At 46.6% G+C, this 22,790-nt stretch overlaps 2 protein-coding genes across 2 annotated transcripts; one reads left to right on the top strand and one right to left on the bottom strand.

The window, feature by feature from the left end:
* The first annotated feature begins 4,507 nt into the window (after positions 1-4,507).
* Positions 4,508-11,091, top strand: spc24 (SPC24 component of NDC80 kinetochore complex). Its single transcript, XM_041242064.1, has 6 exons — positions 4,508-4,640; positions 5,603-5,782; positions 5,988-6,132; positions 8,118-8,222; positions 9,510-9,586; positions 10,415-11,091. Exons 2-6 carry the CDS (start codon positions 5,614-5,616, stop codon positions 10,519-10,521), a joined length of 603 nt encoding a protein of 200 aa, XP_041097998.1. The 5' UTR covers positions 4,508-4,640; positions 5,603-5,613; the 3' UTR covers positions 10,522-11,091.
* A 97-nt stretch (positions 11,092-11,188) lies between these two features.
* On the bottom strand, positions 11,189-22,751 carry keap1b (kelch-like ECH-associated protein 1b). Its single transcript, XM_041242063.1, has 6 exons — positions 22,370-22,751; positions 21,621-21,866; positions 17,391-18,076; positions 15,150-15,355; positions 13,117-13,293; positions 11,189-12,542 (listed from the first exon to the last, which is right to left on the bottom strand). The coding sequence occupies exons 1-6, from the start codon at positions 22,670-22,672 to the stop codon at positions 12,379-12,381; spliced, it is 1,782 nt and encodes a 593-aa protein (XP_041097997.1). The 5' UTR covers positions 22,673-22,751; the 3' UTR covers positions 11,189-12,378.
* Between the last annotated feature and the right edge of the window lie 39 nt (positions 22,752-22,790).

Genomic DNA, 22,790 nt, shown 5'->3' with positions numbered 1-22,790 from the left:
CTCGAGTTCTTGTTTTTTTTTGCTGTTTGTGAATACCGCTGGTGAAGGTGTTTGTACAAAAGGTGGACAGTGAAGGATTGTGGTTGTGTTTTTTTTTTTTTTTTTTTTTTTTTTAAATCTTTTCTAGGTGATGCAAAACTGCAAAGTAAATGTTTTACCAGCATTTTTGCGCACTAAGTTGGTCGCTGCTATGTCTAAACTATCTGCTGGTTTAATCTGTGAAAACCAGCCCTACAACACTGGTATCACAAAATCACATAGCCCTGGATTAAATCAAAACGATGGCTTTATAAAGTTTAGCCATGGCGCTGTCATAATCTATAGCTCATGCTATGGTATGTTTGCTCAGTATTATCAGTGGAGGGTTTTGGACAGGGCAAAAGCTCTGTCGAAACTTATTAGCACTGAACTGCGACTCTGTTTGACTGCAAACATAGCATGTGGTGAAAGTGTCTGGCCTGCATGCCAAATCAAATACTGCACGCAGGAAATGCAGTGTGTTCTCTAGGATTGTGTTTAAACTACCTGAGCCTTGATCGGTTCATTTGAAACGCACTCTACAATGTATTCTGTCTTCGGGTTTCTAAAGAAAACAGCTGCCTTTTTAGAGAAACACTGGTGTAGCTAATGGGCCTTCAACTTTTACAGCTGGATAAAAACGATGAAAGCCTGAAAACGCCTTTTTGAAGGACAACATCGGATTCGTTTCAGTATCTTCTTACGCGTTTTATGTAGCTTTAATTGGAGCTGTTCTAAAGTTTTTAAGTGTCATTGACCGCAGTTGGGTGTATTTTAATATCAAATGAAAGGCCGTGTGTATTTGGGAAGAACAAACGCATTTAAAAAAAAACCCTATACATTCCCTAATAAGCAGGCTCGCCCGCAGATTGAAAATGAACATTGCTCGACCATCTGTAATCTCTGCACGGATCGGGCGCTTTGCCAGCTTGCCCCGTCTTTATTGCGTGGCAACAGACCACGCCAAACACGCTTATTAGGTTTCATAAGCGGTCTGCAAGCTGTGTTTTTACCAGGCTGTCAGAATTCAGCTAGCAGGCACTTCTGCAAAGCTTGGCGAGAGAGAGTCTGTAATCTGGAGCCCGCTGATATGTTCTTATGCTGTGTAACGGACTGTGCTGTTTGTTTTGGGTGAAAGCAACAGCCAGTGTAACTATTGGCAAGGCTCCCCCCCCCCCCGAAATGATTAACATCACTGCGATGAATGTGCCGGTCAGAGACAGAAACAGGGCTTGTCTCTATCTCTGGCTGGCAATGCTTTTTCAATGGTTCAGCTGATGGCTTGATCATGGTGGGCTTTCGTTACGAGTTTCACTGTTTGCAAGACGTGGCTAAGGAAAGCGGAATGCGTTGAGCCTGCAAATGCTGGCCGCACCCATCTATTGGAGAAGAAGCCTGTTCTGATTTGAGCCCTGGCCTGCAGTCTCAGAAGCTCGGCTCGCTTTAATGAAGCAGCAATGCTGAGAATAGCATGCGGGTTATACATGAGAATGCCTGTGATTGGCTGGGAGCCCACAGAAGGGCGAGTCTAGCACATCACACCACCGCCGAGGCTGCCAGGAGGGGCTGGGCGCGCACACGCACACGCACACGCACACGCACACGCACTAGTCCATATAGACAAACTCAAAAGGCGGCAGGGACTTGCAAATGTCCCTACCTCTAGGATGTCGATGGCTTCTTTCGTAGTTAATTTTTTTATTTTTTTTTAAATCATTTAAAGCTTTGAGTACGTGAGCTACACAGATATTTAAACACACTGGATAGAGGTGCCGTCAGCAGCACGTCATATGGATGCACTAGGAACGCGTTAGCATTCAACACCCTGACGCAAAACGCGTCCTCTCTCCAGCAGAGCCTTCAAATGCAACTGCAAAGGCGCAGCGGCGGGATCCCTGTCACTGCACACGGGCGCTCATAGCCCCTCACGCAGGGTTACAGGCACCGGCGCAGCGCTGCTATTCACAAGCAAAGAAGCCCCATCTGAGCAGATTGGCTCAAATTCCAGTCGTGCATTGACGAGCCTCTCAACAGCGTGCTGAATCCAGCCACGCACGTTTCATTGCAACTGCCAAAATAAAAGCCATGCGTTAATTGTGTGAAACACGTGGTTTGCAGTTTTCAATGTACTTTTTTCCTTATATTTAAACCTACAGGCATCGTGGTATTAACCCTATTCATCCATTTAATTTCCTTTATTCTTATCTGCTACATTCTCTAATCGTGTTTCTTCTAAAACTACACAGGTTTAGGTCCTGTGGTATATGAAGTTTTCTGTGTGGAATATTCACTCCAAATCTCATAAGGTAAACATTTGAGAAGTTAGCTAGTCGGCGACTTGTGGCCTCATTTCTGTTCAATCATACCACGCAGCTGTACTACAAAACACATCAGGAATACACAATCTCTTGCTGCTGTCCTTGAGAAGCTGGCTGTAAAGTTTGATAGGGCACTGTGTTACCAGGGGAAACATCTGAACAGTAACCCCAGTGTTGTATAAAACTTGGTTTTAAATCCTTCCTAGGCATTTTTTTATAACGTCAATTTGCTTCAAATACAGATTATTACACACACTGTACCAATGCTTCACCAGACCTCTCTGTGCTTTATAATGCTTTACCAGACCTCTCTGTGCTTTGCTTTATAATGCTTTACCAGACCTCTCTGTGCTTTATAATGCTTCACCAGACCTCTCTGTGCTTTATAATGCTTCACCAGACCTCTCTGTGCTTTATAATGCTTTACCAGACCTCTCTGTGCTTTACAATGCTTTATGCTTTACCAGACCTCTCTGTGCTTTACAATGCTTCCCTATGCCAGACCTCTCTGTGCAATGCTTCCCTCCCTATGCTTTACCAGACCTCTCTGTGCTTCACAATGCTTCCCTATGCTTTACCAGACCTCTCTGTGCTTTACAATGCTTCCCTATGCTTTACCAGACCTCTCTGTGCTTTACAATGCTTCCCTATGCTTTACCAGACCTCTCTGTGCTTTACAATGCTTCCCTATGCTTTACCAGACCTCTCTGTGCTTTACAATGCTTCCCTATGCTTTACCACCTCTCTGTGCTTTACAACCTCTTTGTGCTTTACAATGCTTCCCTATGCTTTACCAGACCTCTCTGTGCTTTACAATGCTTCCCTATGCTTTACCAGACCTCTCTGTGCTTTACAATGCTTCCCTATGCTTTACCATCTCTCTGTGCTTTACAATGCTTCCCTACCTTTACTCTCTCTGTGCTTTACAAATGCTTTACCAGACCTCTCTGTGCTTTACAATGCTTCCCTATGCTTTACCAGACCTCTCTGTGCTTTACAATGCTTCCCTATGCTTTACCAGACCTCTCTGTGCTTTACAATGCTTCCCTATGCTTTACCAGACCTCTCTGTGCTTTACAATGCTTCCCTATGCTTTACCAGACCTCTCTGTGCTTTACAATGCTTCCCTATGCTTTACCAGACCTCTCTGTGCTTTACAATGCTTCCCTATGCTTTACCAGACCTCTCTGTGCTTTACAATGCTTCCCTATGCTTTACCAGACCTCTCTGTGCTTTACCATGCTTCCCTACCTCTCTGTGCTTTACAATGCTTCCCTATGCTTTACCAGACCTCTCTGCTTTACAATGCTTCCCTATGCTTTACCAGACCTCTCTGTGCTTTACAATGCTTCCCTATGCTTTACCAGACCTCTCTGTGCTTTACAATGCTTCCCTATGCTTTACCAGACCTCTCTGTGCTTTACAATGCTTCCCTATGCTTTACCAGACCTCTCTGTGCTTTACAATGCTTCCCTATGCTTTGCTTTACCAGACCTCTCTGTGCTTTACAATGCTTCCCTGTGCTTTACCAGACCTCTCTGTGCTTTACAATGCTTCCCTATGCTTTACCAGATCTCTCTGCGCTTCGCAATGCTTCCAGCCTGTTTTGAATATGTAATGCTGAAACATTTGATTGTGTTCTGTGCGCCGTTGGCAGTGACACACGTGTTTCTGGCATAGCTGGTTTATGTGCAATACTCTCATGCAAACAGGCTAGTTTACTTTCTATGCAGGCAGCGCTCTCGGGGCCGGTTCTGTGTATCTGCATGCGGGCACACAGCGCCCCCTGGTGCACTGCAGAGGAACAGCAAGCATGCAGTGAATACGCGCCTAAAACAACAGCGACTTTACACTTCACTAATGCAAAAGACTGCCACTAACCGGCTATGGAAAACAAACAATTAATAATAATAATAATAATAATAATAATAATAATAATAATAAATAAAAAAAAAAAAAAAAAAAAAAAAAAAAAAAAGTTCGTTGAGTTTCAGCGCTGGACCCTTTCGCGGTGGCTATCGTAGCCGCCTGATTTATTTAAACAAACTCTTACAGAAATAATTTCCCGCGTACTTTATTTTAAAACGCCGCCCCGTGGATGAATTCTGTTTGCATTCGTGGTTATTTAGTTTTTTTTGCGGTTTTTTTTTGAGTTTAATGATTCTCTTCAGGCGGGGCGCGCAGCCGCAGCGAGGGGTTTTCAAACGCTTTTTGATTTCGGGAGGCTGTTTGTGTTTTTTTGTCTTGATAAAAAATAAAAAAAAAGTTGGTTTATCCCGCGTTTTATCCCAAGCCTCCGCCAAGGTAATTATCCTTAACGACAGCAGCGCCGGGTTTAATGCGAGGCGGGTGTTTAGTTGTGATGTGAAGGGTAACCGGAGCGGGGTTTGCTGCACTCGGGGGATTATTACAGGCTGGCTGCAAAAAAACAAAACAAAACAACAAAAACAACGAGTTTTGTGTAGATAAATGTGCATCTGTTAATTTATTACTGTGAATCTGACGCCTGTTTTTGAATAGAAGTGGCGTTTTCTGATTCGTGTTAATAATACAAGTTGGAATAATAAATGCGTGCAAACTAATAATAATAATAATAATAATAATAATAATAATAATAATAATACATGCATCATGTACCAGTCGCTGTTGGGTATAGCCGTGGCAGTTCAGTTTGTGATTTTGTTCTTGCTTTTAGACTTGCTCCCCACGCAGCGTGGCGTGGGGTGATTCGACACGCGAGATACACAGCCTGGTGGAGAGAAAGGGGTTTTGAAATTGCTTGCTGCCCGAGTTGGCATCAGGTGTGAAAAACGATGAGCCGGGCCGTTTTGTACGCTCAAACCTTGACAACAGATGCGAACAGACGTCTGCAAATAGCAAGCTTGACTCTGTCCGATACCTTTCCGAAAAGAGAGTGAATTAATCTCATTGAGATAATAATCACATTGCGCTCTGCCCAAGAGCACAGGTGGACTGTGCTGAGGGGTTAGGGTTCATTTCTAAAGCAATTCCAACACATCACTGATCAAAACTGCATGAAACAGCTGAACGATCATCATCATAATAATAATAATAATAATGTCTCTGAGATATCGACTCTAACTTCTTCAAAGTTATGAGAGCCGGGTGATTTGATTTAAAAAATAATAATAATAAAAAAAAAAGGAATTGAAAAATAACAAACCCAGGAGTTTTGACCACAGCCCTGGTTCTAACTGCCCGTCTCTCTCTCTCTCTCTCTCTCTCTGTCTGTCTGTCTCTGTCAGGTGTTTGTGAGATGTCGTCTCTAGATGAAGGGCTGCAGGCGCTGGAGGAGGTGCACGGTGCTCTGGTCAGCATCATTTCCAACGACTCGGCTGAGACTCTGAGGAAAGTCGCGGATAAACAGCGCCTGATCTGGGAGCACTTCGACCAGACGGAGAAGACCGCGTCCCAGCTTGTTTCTGGTAGGGCTGGGGTGATAATAAAATACATTTTTATATATGCAACGGTCACGGCATGATAGTCTTAACTCCCATTAAATGCAACTTACTTTCTCTCTCTCTCGCACACACACTTGTCTCCCCGTGGTGTGGTTGTGCGCACGGCGAGTGAAGGGGTGTGCCCTTGCTAACTGATCCTGTACAAGCCCACACACTCCTGTGTTTGCAGAGCTGCTGCAGGCGGAGGCTAGCGTTGCTCAGAAGCTGATCGATGCGGAGGAGGAGAAGAACAGGGGTCTCAGAGAGCTGGAGAGACTGGAGGAGGAGCTGCTGGAGGCGGCATCCCGCAACCACAAACTCACGCAGGAAGTGGAATATCCTTTTTTTGAAATGTTTAACTCGTTAGGTAGCAAATTTAATTTCTTAAAAAAAAAAAAAAAAAAAAAAAATCACAACGCTAGCTGTTCATTAGAGTAGGTTATCGTACCAAAATGTAGTTAAGAGAAGATTTAAATAACAGCTGCCTGTTAAAAATGCTTAAACTTTAAACTGTTACTATCCCTGGTAAAGTTTACATGATGTGCATTGTTGAGATACAGGATCAAAAGCACAGCATCGCCACTTCCCCAAAAAGCCGAGGGAACACGGAGCCACTGTGCGGCTTGGAACTCGGTTTCAGGAGACCAGGTTTCAGTGCCACGCTGGGGGAGACTTGGGGGTTTGATACAGCAACCTGAAACTAGGTCTCCTGGAACCAGGTTTCAAGCCGCTGTTCCTGGGAGGGGGGGGTGCCTTTGCGCTCCCTCGGCTTCTTCATTTCATCCAGAGAGAGCGCTCAGACTCGGTGAGGGTGTTGTGTGACTGCTCATCACAGCGGCCCGCCGTGACGCACTGTGAGGCGTGCTGCTCAGGGGGATTCCTACTTCAGTACGCAGATGGGACGTAAAACCCAGGTCCTGTTGTGAGCGACTCTGCAGCAGCATCAGTTGTTGATTTACAGTTCACCCCCTTGTCTCTGTAATTCACTTAGGATAAAAGTGTCTGCTAAATGATTCATTAATAACAACCAGGAGATAGCTGCCTGTCTCCCTTGGGTTGCCTAAACTAGAGAGAGAGAGAGACTAGAATCGCCCCCAGCAATGGACACCCCCCACGCACGCACGCACACACACACACATAGTGTGAAGCAGCCTTCGCTCCCCTAACACGCACACACACAGTGTGAAGCAGCCTTCGCTTCCCTAACGCACACACAGTGTGAAGCAGCCTTCGCTTCCCTAACGCACACACACAGTGTGAAGCAGCCTTCGCTTCCCTAACGCACACACACAGTGTGAAGCAGCCTTCACTCCCCTAACACACACACACAGTGTGAAGCAGCCTTCACTCCCCTAACACACACACACACACACACACAGTGTGAAGCAGCCTTCACTTCCCTCAACACACACACACACAGTGTGAAGCAGCCTTCACTCCCCTAACACACACACACACAGTGTGAAGCAGCCTTCACTTCCCTAACGCACACACACAGTGTGAAGCAGCCTTCACTCTCCTAACGCACACACACAGTGTGAAGCAGCCTTCACTCCCCTAACACACACACACACAGTGTGAAGCAGCCTTCACTCTCCTAACACACACACACACAGTGTGAAGCAGCCTTCGCTCCCCTAACACACACACACACAGTGTGAAGCAGCCTTCACTTCCCTAACGCACACACACAGTGTGAAGCAGCCTTCACTCTCCTAACACACACACACACAGTGTGAAGCAGCCTTCACTCTCCTAACACACACACACAGTGTGAAGCAGCCTTCACTCTCCCTAACACACACACAGTGTGAAGCAGCCTTCACTCCCCTAACACACACACAGTGTGAAGCAGCCTTCGCTCTCCTAACGCACACACACACAGTGTGAAGCAGCCTTCACTCCCCTAACACACACACACACAGTGTGAAGCAGCCTTCACTTCCCTAACGCACACACACAGTGTGAAGCAGCCTTCACTCCCCTAACGCACACACACAGTGTGAAGCAGCCTTCACTCCCCTAACACACACACACACAGTGTGAAGCAGCCTTCACTCCCCTAACACACACACACACAGTGTGAAGCAGCCTTCACTCCCCTAACACACACACACACAGTGTGAAGCAGCCTTCACTCTCCTAACACACACACACACAGTGTGAAGCAGCCTTCACTCTCCTAACACACACACACACACAGTGTGAAGCAGCCTTCACTCCCCTAACACACACACACAGTGTGAAGCAGCCTTCACTCTCCTAACACACATTATATTTTGTGGAGGGAGGAGCTATTCATCCTTAACTGAAGCGGCACTTTTCTCCAGAAGGAGCTGGAAGCGTTGAAAGAGACGGAGAAGGAAATGCAGCGCCTTCAGGAAGAGATCGACGAAGACACCACCGTGGTCATCCCGTCCGCAGTGTGAGTCCCCTCCCCACCCCCTCCCCCATCACAGCTCCCTGCACATCACCAAGATAACCAGGGGCTCAGCTGGGGCAGAGAAGGGTCAGGGGCTATAGCGGGCGTTTATTTATTTCTCAAGTGGAATTCAGTTTCCAATTGGTTATTTTAAATCAATCGATTTGTTGTTTTTGTTCAACTGCTTTGGGCTCAAATTCACCCAATGACTGGCATCAGCAGCAGCGCTGTTGAAAGTACGGTGTGTTTGATTTATTTGATGTTCTTACTGTGCTCTAGTGGAACCACATAAATCTGAAATAACGTGTTAGCGACACTAGGTGGCAGTATCGATTCTGTATAGATGTGTGTGGAGTGTGTATTTATTCTGTATAGCCGTGTATTGAGTGTGTATTGATTCTGTATAGCTGTGTATTGAGTGTGTATTGATTCTGTATAGCTGTGTGTGGAGTGTGTATTGATTCTGTATAGCTGTGTGTGGAGTGCGTATTGATTCTGTATAGCTGTGTGTGGAGTGCGTGTTGATTCTGTATAGCTGTGTGTGGAGTGTGTATTGATTCTGTATAGCTGTGTGTGGAGTGCGTATTGATTCTGTATAGCTGTGTGTGGAGTGTGTATTGATTCTGTATAGCTGTGTGTGGAGTGTGTATTGATTCTGTATAGCTGTGTGTGGAGTGTGTATTGATTCTGTATAGCTGTGTGTGGAGTGTGTATTGATTCTGTATAGCTGTGTGTGGAGTGCGTATTGATTCTGTATAGCTGTGTGTGGAGTGCGTATTGATTCTGTATAGCTGTGTGTGTGTGTATTGAGTGCTGTGTGTGGAGTGTGTATTGATTCTGTATAGCTGTGTGTGGAGTGCGTATTGATTCTGTATAGCTGTGTGTGGAGTGCGTATTGATTCTGTATAGCTGTGTGTGTGCGTATTGATTCTGAGTGTGGAGTATTGATTCTGTATAGCTGTGTGTGGAGTGTATTGATTCTGTATAGCTGTGTGTGGAGTGTGTATTGATTCTGTATAGCTGTGTGTGGAGTGCGTATTGATTCTGTATAGCTGTGTGTGGAGTGTGTATTGATTCTGTATAGCTGTGTGTGGAGTGCGTATTGATTCTGTATAGCTGTGTGTGGAGTGCGTATTGATTCTGTATAGCTGTGTGTGGAGTGCGTATTGATTCTGTATAGCTGTGTGTGGAGTGTGTATTGATTCTGTATAGCTGTGTGTGGAGTGTGTATTGATTCTGTATAGCTGTGTGTGGAGTGTGTATTGATTCTGTGTTGATGCTGTTTTGCAGATACAAGGCACAGCTTTACCACAAGGTGACAAAGATCAAGTGGGATTATGGGGCTGAGCCTCACATTCTCAGAGGAGGTATCCTTTTCAAGTGTGTGGAAACACCCGGCAGCGGTCTGTCAGGACTGGACTCTCAGAACCAGGCTTGACCTGATCCTCCGGGTTCCAGTCCGGTCGCAGGGTATCTGGGGCTGAAAAGCAGCCGGCGCGTCGTGATCTGTCAGGACTGGACTCTCAGAACCAGGCTTGACCTGATCCTCCGGGTTCCAGTCCGGTCGCAGGGTATCTGGGGCTGAAAAGCAGCCGGCGCGTCGTGATCTGTCAGGACTGGACTCTCAGAACCAGGCTTGACCTGATCCTCCGGGTTCCAGTCCGGTCGCAGGGTGTCTGGGGCTGAAAAGCAGCCGGCGCGTCGTGATCTGTCAGGACTGGACTCTCAGAACCAGGCTTGACCTGATCCTCCGGGTTCCAGTCCGGTCGCAGGGTATCTGGGGGTGTCTTCGCCCGCAGACAGCATGTGGTCTGCGCTGCACAGCAGAGGGGGCTTCTATTGATGCTTGTGTATTTTAAGCTTCAGTGTGACATTTTATAATGTTTGGAGGTTTAAAGGGACCCCATTATTATAACTGCATATCATAATCCATGCTATATATATATATATACACACACACACACACACACTGTGGATCGACCTTTATTCATTATTTTACATGATTAAAAATGATTCATTTCGGGATGTTTCGGACAGAAGCCTTTCTTCAGCTCTCTGGAAACAAAAGTAAAAAAGGGCTTTTGTCCCAAACTTACTGAAATGTTTTTTTTAACCCTTTCGTTTACACCCCACTATATATAAAACAAATAGACCTATTGCTCTAGTAGAACGCTTTCCTTAACCTTGGTACCCAGTTCACTATGGAGCAGACATTGCAACCCCTATCAACATTGACACCAGCCAGCAGTCAGAGACCTTTATCAGCAATTACCTGTGGAGTTTGGTCAGCACAGAGTGGTAGAACGGGGGGGGGGACGCTTACCGGTTCATTATCTGCTAGATGTTTGCTTTGTGGTGTTGTATTTTTCCTTTATATATATTTGTTGTAATAAAGTTGCAGGTTTGTGTCTTCTGAACCGTTGTGTATGCAATTGTGTTTGAGTGAAGCACTCCTGCAGAGAGAGACTTGTGCAAGCGCCCCATCTCCTTAAACGAGGTCCACCGTGCAAGAATTCAACTCCCCCTCACAGAGAGATGAGAAGCGTTGCAATAAGAATTGTTCTCTGAAAGTTATCTTGCAATAAACAAACACATTTAATGTATATATATATATATATTTTTTTTTTACAATTTTACAGAGCGGTTTCATTCAACAGTTTTTTTTCTTTGTTTTTGTAACCGGCTGTAAACTTCAGATTCTTCAACCAGCAAAATACTTTCTAAAGCCACTGCTTGCCCAAGCACCAAGGGGAAGAGTGACCAAACAAACCCACAGTTTGTAAAAAGGTTATTTAAATAACCTGCATGCTGGATTAGATCAACAAAAAAAAAAAAAAAGAACCCGGTTTCGTTTTTTTTGATTCCTGTTCATTGCAACATTGCTAGCAGCAGCCATGCCTGTGATTTACAGCAAAAATACAATAATAATAATAATAGAAGCTTTTTAAAAAGTCTCGGAGGATACAAAACACTGGACAGTTATTTATTTATTTATTTATTGTCTTAAGAAAAATCGATTTAGCTTTAAAAATCTTCCCCCATTCCTGCCCAGAGTACAGTGATCCAGTCTGGTCGTTTATCGTACTGGGTCCTGATCTCAGTTGTGGGACAGCACTTGACGTGTGTTGTGTTGGTCAGCGGTCCATTTCCAACTCTTCCAAACGTTTATATAAAATAAAATAAACGCAGGTGACTTCCATCGCGTTTTCAGTGCAGACTCGTTAATTTAGTGCTGTTCCCAAACTAGGTCTGCTGTGTAGGTTTTCAACCTGATCCTAATCGTATTAGTGCTGGGACAGATTTTCAAACACACCCACTGCTTCGGAAACATGCAGTGGCAGAAACTGCCACGCTGGTATTTGTTAATGTAACAACCTTTCGAAAGACTGGATCAAAGATACAAACGAAGTACATGCGCTGTCTGAAATGAACACACAGTGTACACTATGCAGAAGGGCATTTATCTCAACACTAATAATAATAATGACGACTACATATTTAATATAGGGGGGGTACAATCTCAGGTGATCCGTGAGTTTCAGTCTGCACGTAGAACAGAAACCGTACAAATAAATAAGTTGATGTTTCAGTCTGCCGGGCTGCGTGGCAGGTGTGGTTATTCCTGACAGCAGTGGGTCTTGCTCCCGTCTCTCTACTGACGTTGCGGTGACTGAAACGTGGTCCTGCTTTTAAAGTTTACGAAAAACTAACAAAAAACCCATGAAAACGGTCAAGTCCGTGTGTGTAAAGTTGGCAGCTTGAATCCTTTGGCTTTGGGAGGCTGATGATAAATCGCTGTGCTGTTTTGTTTAGTTTCAAGAAATCTTTTTTTTTTTTTTTTGTGTGTGTGTTTCATCAGGGCTTCCTATGACAAAAAAAACAAACCTGTTTTAAAGATTGCGATGGAGACATGCCTCTTTCTGCTTTAGGGGGAATGCTCCTGTGCTGTTGGTTGATCTGGCTTGGGGAACACAAACGCTTGCTGTAAAGGGGCGGCTGGGCAGGGAGGGAGGGTAGGGGATAGGTAAAGCACCTCCAGCCGTTTTATGTTGTGGTCCTGCGGTCGCTTGGCACTTACAGCTGCAGCATTCGGGCGCACTTGCCCTGTGTTGCAAGCCGTTTCCAGCTCCTTCACTCCCTCGTGGGCGCGGCCCTGGCGCTAGCACTTGGAGCACTCGCTGACGTGTTTCCGGCACGGCTCCATGGTGACCGCCACCCCCACCCCGCTCCGGCCGGAGGTCATTTTGGTCACCTCGGTCCAGCAGTCCGTCGCGGGGTCGTAGCACTCCACGCTGTCCAGGAAGATGTTGCCGTCGTAACCCCCTGCGAAGGAAAACGCAGACAAGCTGCTTCTGAGATGCACAGGGCTAGAGGAAAAACACACGCTGCTCTGTACATCAACACACACCCCCGCCCTCCCCTCGCTTTATCACTGCTGCCAGGGTCCAACAGGAATGAGAACGAGAGCGTCGATGCACAAAAATCAATTAGGAAAGAAAAACGCTTACCCATAACGGAACTGTTACATGCATTTAATGCACGTTTTTATTGCTTTTCAAATTTAGTGATAAATGGGCAAATGCTGTCTTAGAGAAAACGGTATAATTTACAAGTTCCATTCTGCACCAGTAAGGAATTGCTGGACTGCAAAACCAAAACGTCCCGCAGAAACTAAATCGGTTGCTTTTTTGTTTCCGGCTTCTTAAAAATATCAAACAAAAAAAAAAAAAAAAGTTTTTCTAACGCCCCTGAAAGAGAGAAGAACAAATCATCCCTTTCAGATTTCAATCGCTGGCAGAAACAACACCGACAGTAGAATTCAGTGCTGTGAATTGTGGATTTGGCTGGTCCCGAGCACCAAAGCGCCGTGCCCGGGCTGGTCTCTAGCTGAGCTTACCCAGGGCGTAGATCTGTCCGTGGTGTGCCGTGACTCCCAGGGCGCTCCTCCGGTGCTTCATCGGCGCCACGAAGCTCCAGCTGTCAGTCTCGATATCGTAGCGCTCCACGCTGTTCAGCTGGTTGGTGCCATCGTACCCGCCCATCACGAAGATCGTGTTCCCCAGTGCGGAAACGCCTGAGAAAGCAGCAAGACAGAGGTTTACTTATTAATTAATTCATTAGTCATTTAGCAGATGCTTTTATCCAAAGTTACAGAGACTAGGGAGTGAGCCATGCATCATCAACAACTGCTGCTGCTGCAGAGTCTCTTCCAATAGGACCTCGCTTGTTTTACGTCTCGTCCGAAGGACGGAGCACAGTGAGGTTCAGTGACTTGCTCGGGTCTCACGCACACAGTGAGTCAGTGGCTGAGCTGGGATCTGAACCTCCTGATAACAACAAGCCCCTTTCTCTAACCACCAGACCAGCAAGAGGGTTAAGATCTTGTAACCTTGCCCACCACCTTCACATTTTACTCATATAATTTATTTATTTTGTCTTTGTCGTAGTCGATTGTGCGGCCACACATCCTGTGGTTTTCTTTTTCAACAGTTTCCTTGCATTAGAATCGTGGTTAATAATAGGTTATATTTTTTTTTATCAAAGTTCTGATGCCACCTGCGACTGTTAACCTCAATCTCTCTTTCCTACGCTCGCCCAAAGAAGAGACCTCCGAGGTCTTGACAGTATTGTCCAGTGAAAGGAGTTGCCTCTCCTTCTCTCTGCCTGTCATCCCTGGACTGACAGGGTTAGCATTTCGTCTGGCAACAGAAACGTTACAATTCAAAACAGCTGCAAGTGTGGAAACGAGATTCTGGATTCCTGGGCTTGCATCCAGGGGTTCGTCTACAAACCCAAAGGGACCGAGGTCTTCCCATTAAACAAGAGGGATGGTGTTTGTGTTTCTAGACCGAATGCACGGACGATCTGCAGTAGCTTCTGTAGGTGACTCTGGGTCTCTTATTGTTGGTGTCGGGAGCTGCATGCCCATCTTTGCCTAGCCTTGTTTTATTAACATAATCTTTAGACTTGAACAGTACCAGCGACGGGTCGACTGATCCGAGGAACAGGAGCGAGAGACTCAAAAAAAAAAAAAAAAAAAAAAAAAAAAAAATCTAGTCATTTTCTAACTCCTAGAAATTGCATATCCTACAATCCTGCCTATTGTTACAGAATGCTTTTGTCATTCAATTCACAAAACAGATTTTTCTTTATCGCTTGTATACGGTGTTATTTTTTGCAACAAATTAATTCAATTTTAATTGACTCTTTTTTTTTTTCCATTTACAAAACGGTAGAATTCTCTCTCCTGTCGGACAAAAAAAGGTCTGGTGAGATCTGGTGCGATGCGGTACACAGTGACCTCTGCTCACAACGCTGGGTGGTGTGGACTCTGTCCCCTAAGGGGTAAAGTGTGAAGGACTCTGTGTGTGTGTGTGCGTGTGTGTCTCTAGCTACAGCCGGTCACGTGGGGTAAGAGAAAAAAACGAGAGAGGAAAATGCAGATAAAGAAAGGAGATGTACCAGCGCCACTCCCCCTGAGGCAAGGTTAATCAGGAGCTCTGCAACTTCCTAGAACAGCTGTTGATACAACAAACATGGCTTTGCTATGGAACTCGCTATGGGTATTGCGTGCAGTACAACAGCGTCCATTAACGTTTTCAGTCAACACAGTTTGCGATACAGCACACTGCAACAGGTACATGGACCATGTATAACCAGAGGACAAGATCCTTTCTTTGACCTGCGTTGAAAAGTCCACTGAAGGCTCTACCCAGCCTGGACAATGTGAAAAAACACTCAAGTCAAACTCCTTCCCCAAGCAAAAGATTTCCTTCCCTTCTCTTACATTCCCCACTCATCTAATTAGGGCCACAGTTCACCCTGTGGGTCCTGGCAGGGATGGTGGCATGCACCCCAACCCCCCTGCCCCTGCCAAAAACTTGCATTCAAAATCCACGGAGTTACCCGGGCCCGATGGCACACACTCACCCGCCCCGCTGCGCACCGTGTTCATGGAGGCGATGGCTCTCCACTCGTCCCTCTCTGGGTAGTAGCACTCGGCGGAGTTGAGTCGGCTCGTGCCGTCGAACCCCCCCACCGCGTACAGCAGCCTGTTAGTCACGGCCACCCCCACCCCGATCCGTCGGGTCAGCATGGGAGCCACCAGCTGCCACTCGTCCTTCTCTGGGTCGTACCTGAGAGAGACCAGCGAGGAGGCAGAGAACAGGGTTAGGGGTCTGATCCTTCCAGCGAGGAGGCAGAGAGCAGGGTTAAGGGTCTGATCCTTCCAGCGAGGAGGCAGAGAGCAGGGTTAAGGGTCTGATCCTTCCAGCGAGGAGGCAGAGAGCAGGGTTAAGGGTCTGATCCTTCCAGCGAGGAGGCAGAGAGCAGGGTTACAGTTTACAGGTCAAATGTTTTGCCTCGCCTACAATTTTAGAATTAGATTTAAATATATATATATTATATATATATATACTATATATATATATATATATATATATATATATATATATATATATATATATACACACACACACACGAACATGATTTCGATCTAACATCATGTAATCAAAGAAGCTACTAAATGATATTGCAAAAAAAGTCTGCTGGAAGCCATCACTGTAGTACAGTAGTATTTCATGTTTAGATTTTGAAAACGTCAATTTTCTTTTCAGTTTCTCTAAGTATCTGGAAAAACTACAAAGCGCTGGTTTGTAATTTGACAGGTTAACGTAACGTCAGTCAGCAGGCTTCGTTCTGCTTCATGAAGCAAAACTAGTTCATTCTATAGGGAGATACAAAACTTTTGCCCAGAGCTGTATACAGAGCGATTCGTAAGCCAGACATGTTTCCTTTTGTATGTCACCCTCCACACACCCTACAGTTCTCACAACGCTCGGATGATGCTGAATTATGAATCACTTTTACAAGCAAACACAGCGCATGCAATTTTGTTCTTGAGCTTGTTGGGGGGGTCAGTGAGTCATTAAGCCCACATCATTATTCACAGCAATCCCAAACGCAGTTGTGTTTCTGGCATCTTGCTGTATAATTTCAAAAAGACAGTCTCACTGGCAAGGCAGAAGCCTGGCTGCTGTAAACAGTGTGTGTGTAGGAATGCGAGGCTGGCAGGGATGGGGTCATACACACACAGGGATTCAGTCATTGGCAGAGGTGGGACTTGAACCCGGGACCTTCTGGTGACAAGCCCTGTACTTTACCCACTGGACCACACTGCCTCCCAGTCTGTGACGCTAACCCTGTCACACACGTGTTCATGTTTTATTACACACTTCAACAGGCTCTTGGAAAAGTCGGTATTCCTATAATGTCCTGACATAATTAAAACTTGACTAAACTGAAAAAGGTTTTTATGTTTGTGAGTCACGTGATCTCTGTTGCCAGGACTACCTTCTTTAGTTGTGAAATACTTGTTTTGCTTGGGGCTTCCTCTTCAATAAAGAAGCTAACACGCTGTCACTGCTGCCAAGTCACTATAATAATAATAATATTAAATCATAAATTGTAAAAAAAAATCCCCAACTACCAGCAATGAAAGATGAAATCTAAACACAGACACTGTACTTCCCTACAGTTTAACAACTGCGTGCAAACGACGAGACACAGACGGCTCTGTCAACTAACAGGTGTGCTTTCAGAACCTGGGAGTCACGGTTACAAGACACTCTGTGTTCCGTCTGACCACCGGAATGAAAGCGCTGCTGGACAGCTGTGACTGCTGTCTGCCAGCTTCTCTGAAGCTCAGGGAAAGCAGTGTTTCACAGCTATTGAACGACAATGCGCTGGAGCGCTTGCATCCAAGTGCTGTATTTTACTGTACCACGGCACTAGTTTGCTGTTTTCGATATTGTTTTATGTATTTGATAGAGGCACTCCACATTCTCAGGACAGCAGCTTGTTATTAGAAATGCCAACGCATCGCTTCCCTGAAACCCAGGGGCACCGCCTTCAATTAACCAGCTCAACCCCTCCTACAGCTGTGGCTTCCGCATCACCCTCTGTATGGAATTAACTAATCTAGCTTCGGAAAGTCCAATGAAAGCTGCTGAATAACGTGTTTAATTGCAGACCGCTTTGTAGTTTTCCCCTATACACTTCACACAGAAAAAAAACATTGAAAAACGTTGACGAAATCTAACACGAGTTATGGCTTCCGGTTTGCAATGTCATTTTCATCCTCGACGTGAAGTAAACGACGGAACCCCATACCTCTCCACACTGTTGTGATGGATGCACCCGTGGGACCCCCCAGCCGCGTAGATCATCCCGTCGATGACCCCCACTCCGATCCTGTTGCGGGGCACGCTCATGGAGGCGCAGGGAGACCACCGGTTGTTCATGGGGTTGTAACAGTCCAGGGAGTTGGAGTCCATGTTCCCGTCTGGCGCGTTGTTGCGGCCGCCCACCGCGTAGAAGAGGCCGCCGACCACGCAGCCAGCCAGCCCGCTCCGGGGCACCTCCAGATCAGCCAGCCTGATCCACGCTCCGTCGCAGGGGTTGTAGGCTTCCAGGAAGCTAAGGGACTGGCGGAAGTAGCCCCCGGCCGTGTAGATGAGCTGGGGGACTTTCGGGGTGCGGCAGGACAGGACCTTGGTGGGCTTGTGGAGGGTGAGGTCCTGGAAGATCTGAGAGAGGTAGTCCTTGCTCTGGGTGTCGGACCTGAGGATCTCGCAGCGCTGGAGCTGGGTCTGGAGGAAGCGCGGGGTGAGGGAGTGGCAGCGGACGGCCTGCAGGAGGGCCTGGACGTAGGGCCGGCGGTTCTCACAGTCGTACTTGACCCAGGCGATGCAGGCGTGGAAGACCTCGGACTCGCAGCGCACGTTCAAATCGTCCCGGCTGATCAGGGTCACCAGCTGGCAGTGAGACAGGTTGAAAAACTCCTCCTGCTTCACGATCTGCCGGACAAAACAAGCAGCTTTTAATAGGGGGGTGCTTTCGTTACTATTAATTCATTCATTAATTAATGAGTCAATTTAGCAGATGCTATCATCCTCGAATTTTAAGATCGAGATATAATCTGAAAGAAATAGGAACATAATTTTTAATTTAACATCATGTAATCAACAGAAAAAAAAAATGGTACCAGAAGTCATGGTATCAGCACAGTAGCATTTCATGTTAGATTTCCAAATGTCATAATTGTTTTAAATTTTGAAGAACTCTTCCTTTTTAGCCACCTGCAGCCAAAAACACAAAACAAGCAGCTTTTAAGGAGTATCAACCAGGTGACGTTACAACACGAGAGAAAGATTCTCATCAAACCGTTGTTATTTAGTCAAAAAAACAAACAAAAAGTCTCGTCTGCTTTGGTTCATGGGTTTGTATCGACTGTCAGTTTAAATGAAGACACCTTTCAGGGGTCCTCGTTCCTGTCCTGTGGTGGTGTTCTGTAGACTGGCTGCCGCCTGGTTTTTGTAAGTACCAATTCCCTTCTTTAAACCCAATGGAAAAGTCAGCCACAGGGCTGGGAACTCCTTTAGCTTTGCAGACGGCAATGTCTTTATCATTTTCAAGTTGAAATAGAGGTTTCGGCGCCTGTTTGAAAGCCACAAAAGAGCCACAAGTGGTCTGAAGGTTGGTGCAAAGCCTCAGGTTCAAAATAACAACGAGAATTCACATTTGGAACAAAAAAGCTGAATTGAATTTAGTGCAATTGCAAAACGTAGACTCTGTCTGCGTGCCAATAAAGTCACCCCCCAGATTAATATACAGTTCAAGGGGACGGTTATTTAGAGCTGCTGGTGTTTAGACAGAATATTGTTTTTTTGAAATGCACAATCACTATGGTAACTGGAGTGTGGTCCCTTGAACAGTGGTGTGAAACCAGGCTCGCCCGTTTCCATCAGAGATCAAATCCATTTCAACTGGGACTCTCAGCCAGCCCGTCAGTCAGGACTGCGGGCTGGCAGAGCGCCATCTCTCCACAAGGACGGTGTCAGCTACCTACCGGAGCGACCGACTGGGAGGACGCTGGAGGGAGAGAGAGGCAGGTTTTAAAATCTCTGAAATGCAGGAAACAGTCGTGGGAACAGGAAGCCTGTGAATATATTATAACCTTTATAAACAGCAGCTTCACAAAGAGCCAATGAACACAGGCGGTCTCTCTGTGCAATGTGTCCGGTTGCAGAGGGAACCGGCCCCAGTTTGATACTGGGAACGAGATGAGTTTTACTGGTGCAGGTGAAAATGCAAAGTCAATTGCCACTTATGCTGTGCTTTTAAAAATAATCAGAACATACTGTATTACAAATAACACCCTTTGCATTGTCCCTTTTCAAATGCTAGTCTGCTGCCATATTAAACCCTTCTCATTTACAGCAGGGCAATGCAATTCTGACACACACACACACTCACATAACCTCACAACACCTGACATGCATGATCTCCCTGTTGTTTGTTGAGCCCCTAGTAGGTGACCTTGTGTCTGAAATGACTGTGCAGAAATACTTTTGCAAGCTCCCTCTCTGACTTTTTACCACCTCACCTATCTGTACTCTGAACTCTCCAGAAGGTTTGCTCTTGCTGTATAGTGTTGGGAGGAAGACAGCCTCCCTCTGCTCTATGCTGCTGGAGCAGAGAAAGAGAAAGGGAGGCTGTTATACTCACTGAACAGCCTCCCTCTGTGCTGCTGGAGCAGAGAAAGAGAAACTCTTATACTCTCTGAACAGCCTCCCTATGCTCTGTGCTGGTGGAGCAGAGAAAGACAGTGCTTTGTACCTGCTCCCTTCCTTCTGTCCTAAACTCTGCCTGGATTCTATTTCCCCCCTCTTGTTGTTCTCTCTGTGCTGAATCTGAAGTTGTGTCTTGGGTTAACTGTATCTGCTCCATTTACGAGTTCTACACAGACTTCCAGCAAGTCCCTGCTTTACAATGTTGAAAGCATGGGGGGGGGTTCTGGAAAAACCTGTTTAAAATACTTCAGGTCTTGTGTGTCTTTGTGAGTGTGTGTGGGTCTCTTCGAGTGTGTGCGTGTGTTCGTTCGTGTGCGTGCCGGCGCAGGAGCTTTGTGTGTGCGTGCGGGCGTCCCTCCTCAGCTTTTCAAACCCAAGGCATTTTGATACGTGTGCTCTTTACACAGGAGACTCGAGCCTGCAGGCTGCAGCGCTGGCAGTGACTCAGCAGATTCCAATAACCCTGCAAACTGCACAGTGTGACCAAGAATGACTTGTCATTATTTACAAGAGAACGGCTCAGCCAAAAAGACCCGTCCCCCTGCCTGACCGCTGTCAAAGAAACGATGACTTTGAGAAAGACTTCTCCAGTCACACGGTCTGCCAGAGAACCTCTGACATTTCTCTAGGAGTGACACATTGTAACATTACATGCCCTCGAGGCTTTTACTCAGACAGCCAAGCCTTGCTGTTTCGTCACAGAAACATTTTTGCAGAAACTGAGTAGAGGAACCTCCCTTTCTCTGCTCCACCTGCACAGAGGGAGGCTGTTCACAGAGTATAAGAGCCTCTCTTTCTCTTTCTCTGCTCCACCTGCACAGAGGGAGGCTGTTCACAGAGTATAAGAGCCTCTCTTTCTCTTTCTCTGCTCCACCTGCACAGAGGGAGGCTTTTTACAGAGTATAAGAGCCTTTCTTTCTCTGCTCTACCATCAAAAAACGAAACTAATCACGCTTTCTACTCAATCCTTTATACCGTGACCTGTTATACTGGGGCTCAGAAAGGTGTCCTGTAATTACAGCGCAAGCTAATGACAGCCCACTCACAATAAACACTGGCTTAGCTAACACAGGTATAAACCCACTGAGGCAGTCACATGGTATATTTGCATAAGGGTTGCACACTTGTGCTCTGTGACTCTGCACATTATTAGGCTGCGACGCAAAAACGAGAGATATCGGAATTCACGAACGGGGATGTTTTCTTCCCTGAAAGTGATTCACGTTGCTCAGCTGACCCCTCTTTCTGCTTTGGCTCTTGTGCAATGCAGATATGCTTCCAAGCAGTGACGATGCAAAATTGACAGCTGTTGGCAAACGGGGCGAGCTGTATCTTATACTGCGTGCAGTGCTTGTAACTCCTGGGGCAACAAGCCTTATTTTTATGGCTCAGGTCTTCTGAACTCAATGCCACGTTTCCAGGGTCTTGGTTTTTAACAGCAGTACTGCCGAATGCAGTTCTGATCAGGCTGGGTGTTGGAATTGATTAGAAGGGAATTGGGAATTGATTTTAAAAAGGATTTGATAAAAAAAAAAAAAAAAAAAAAAAAAAACACAGGAATTGACCCCGAAACCTGCTTCATTTTTTTTTTTTTTTGTGATTTAAACCGCCGTGTGTCGAGTGTCAGGAATACTTCGATCAGACGAGTTAACTGAGAGCTTGGAATGAAAGTCAGAAGACCCCCTAGGCCCTCTGGGACTGGGAGCTTGACCAGCCCTGCCCTCGAACGCTGACCCGTTCAGCAGCAGCGCGTGAAGGGGGCACCCACCTCGCTGAAGTTCATGTAGATGTATTCCCGCGCTTTCTGGTGCAGCTCGGTGCAGCTGATCTGCTCGGCGAAGCTGGCGATGCCGATGGCGTTGCTGGGGTCCAGCTGCTGAACCAGGAAATCGGAGCATGCCTTGACCACGCTGTCGATCTGGTACATGACCGCTCCGGTCATCACGTGGATGACGCACTTCTCTCCCACGGAGATGCTGGCCGTGTACGAGAACTCGATCAGACGCTCCATGACCTGCGGACAGACAAACATCCGTCACTCCCCAGCCCCGACACCCGGGCCCACCCTGCCCGACACGAGGGCAGGACGCTATTGAAACTGCATCAGACACAAGGATAATCTTAGACGGTGTTTTAACTCAACACTGGTTGCCTCGTTAGTAATCAGTAGTTCATTCTCTCTCATGCTCTCTTTTTCAGCTTTTTTGTGTTGTCTCATAATAGAAAGCAGACTGAATTGCAGCAGTCCTCCAAACGTGCAATTACATTAATGGCTAAATCAATGCACCCCTTCAGCCGCTGTGAGCACCCCGGTATAATTTCCTATCTGCGTATCTATTTCACAGTGCATGCATGTTTTGTTTTAAAAGTTTTGGCAGGGTAACTTCGAGAGCTCCACAGAGTTCACACACAAACTGTTTCGTACAGCGCTGCCGGCAATCGGCGAGCTCCGTCCAGCGCTACCCCGACGTCAACCTGCCTTTGCCGGCGTTTCCCTGAAGTATGAATGGCACTGACCTTGGGGTGGACCCCCTCGATGGACACCACCTCCATGCCGCACTCCTTCAGCCCGTTGGTGAACATCGCCCTGAAGACCGGGGAGGAGGAGGCCAGCACGATCTTGTGAGCCACGAAGTCCACGGCCTCCAGATCGGCGTACTTGACTCGGAGCGTGACGTCACACAGTAGACGCCCCAGACGGAGCTCGTTCATGATCCCGAAGGCCTGTGCCGTGTGGTTCTCCAGCGTGTAGCTGAACACACGGTGGCCATTGTGCAGCGAGGGGGTCACCTCAGCCTTGCACCCTGTGGCTGCGTACATCTCACTGGGGCACGCAGGCCGTCACGGGGGGGCATGGCTTGCCGGGGGGGGGGGGAGGAGGGAGAGACAGAAAGAGGGCGGAGAAAATAAAAGGACTTTTATTTTATTGTTTGGGGGG

Source organism: Polyodon spathula, unplaced genomic scaffold (genome assembly GCF_017654505.1).
Source record: "Polyodon spathula isolate WHYD16114869_AA unplaced genomic scaffold, ASM1765450v1 scaffolds_906, whole genome shotgun sequence".
Lineage (NCBI taxonomy): Eukaryota > Metazoa > Chordata > Actinopteri > Acipenseriformes > Polyodontidae > Polyodon > Polyodon spathula.
This window is presented reverse-complemented; position numbering and strand designations above follow the sequence as displayed.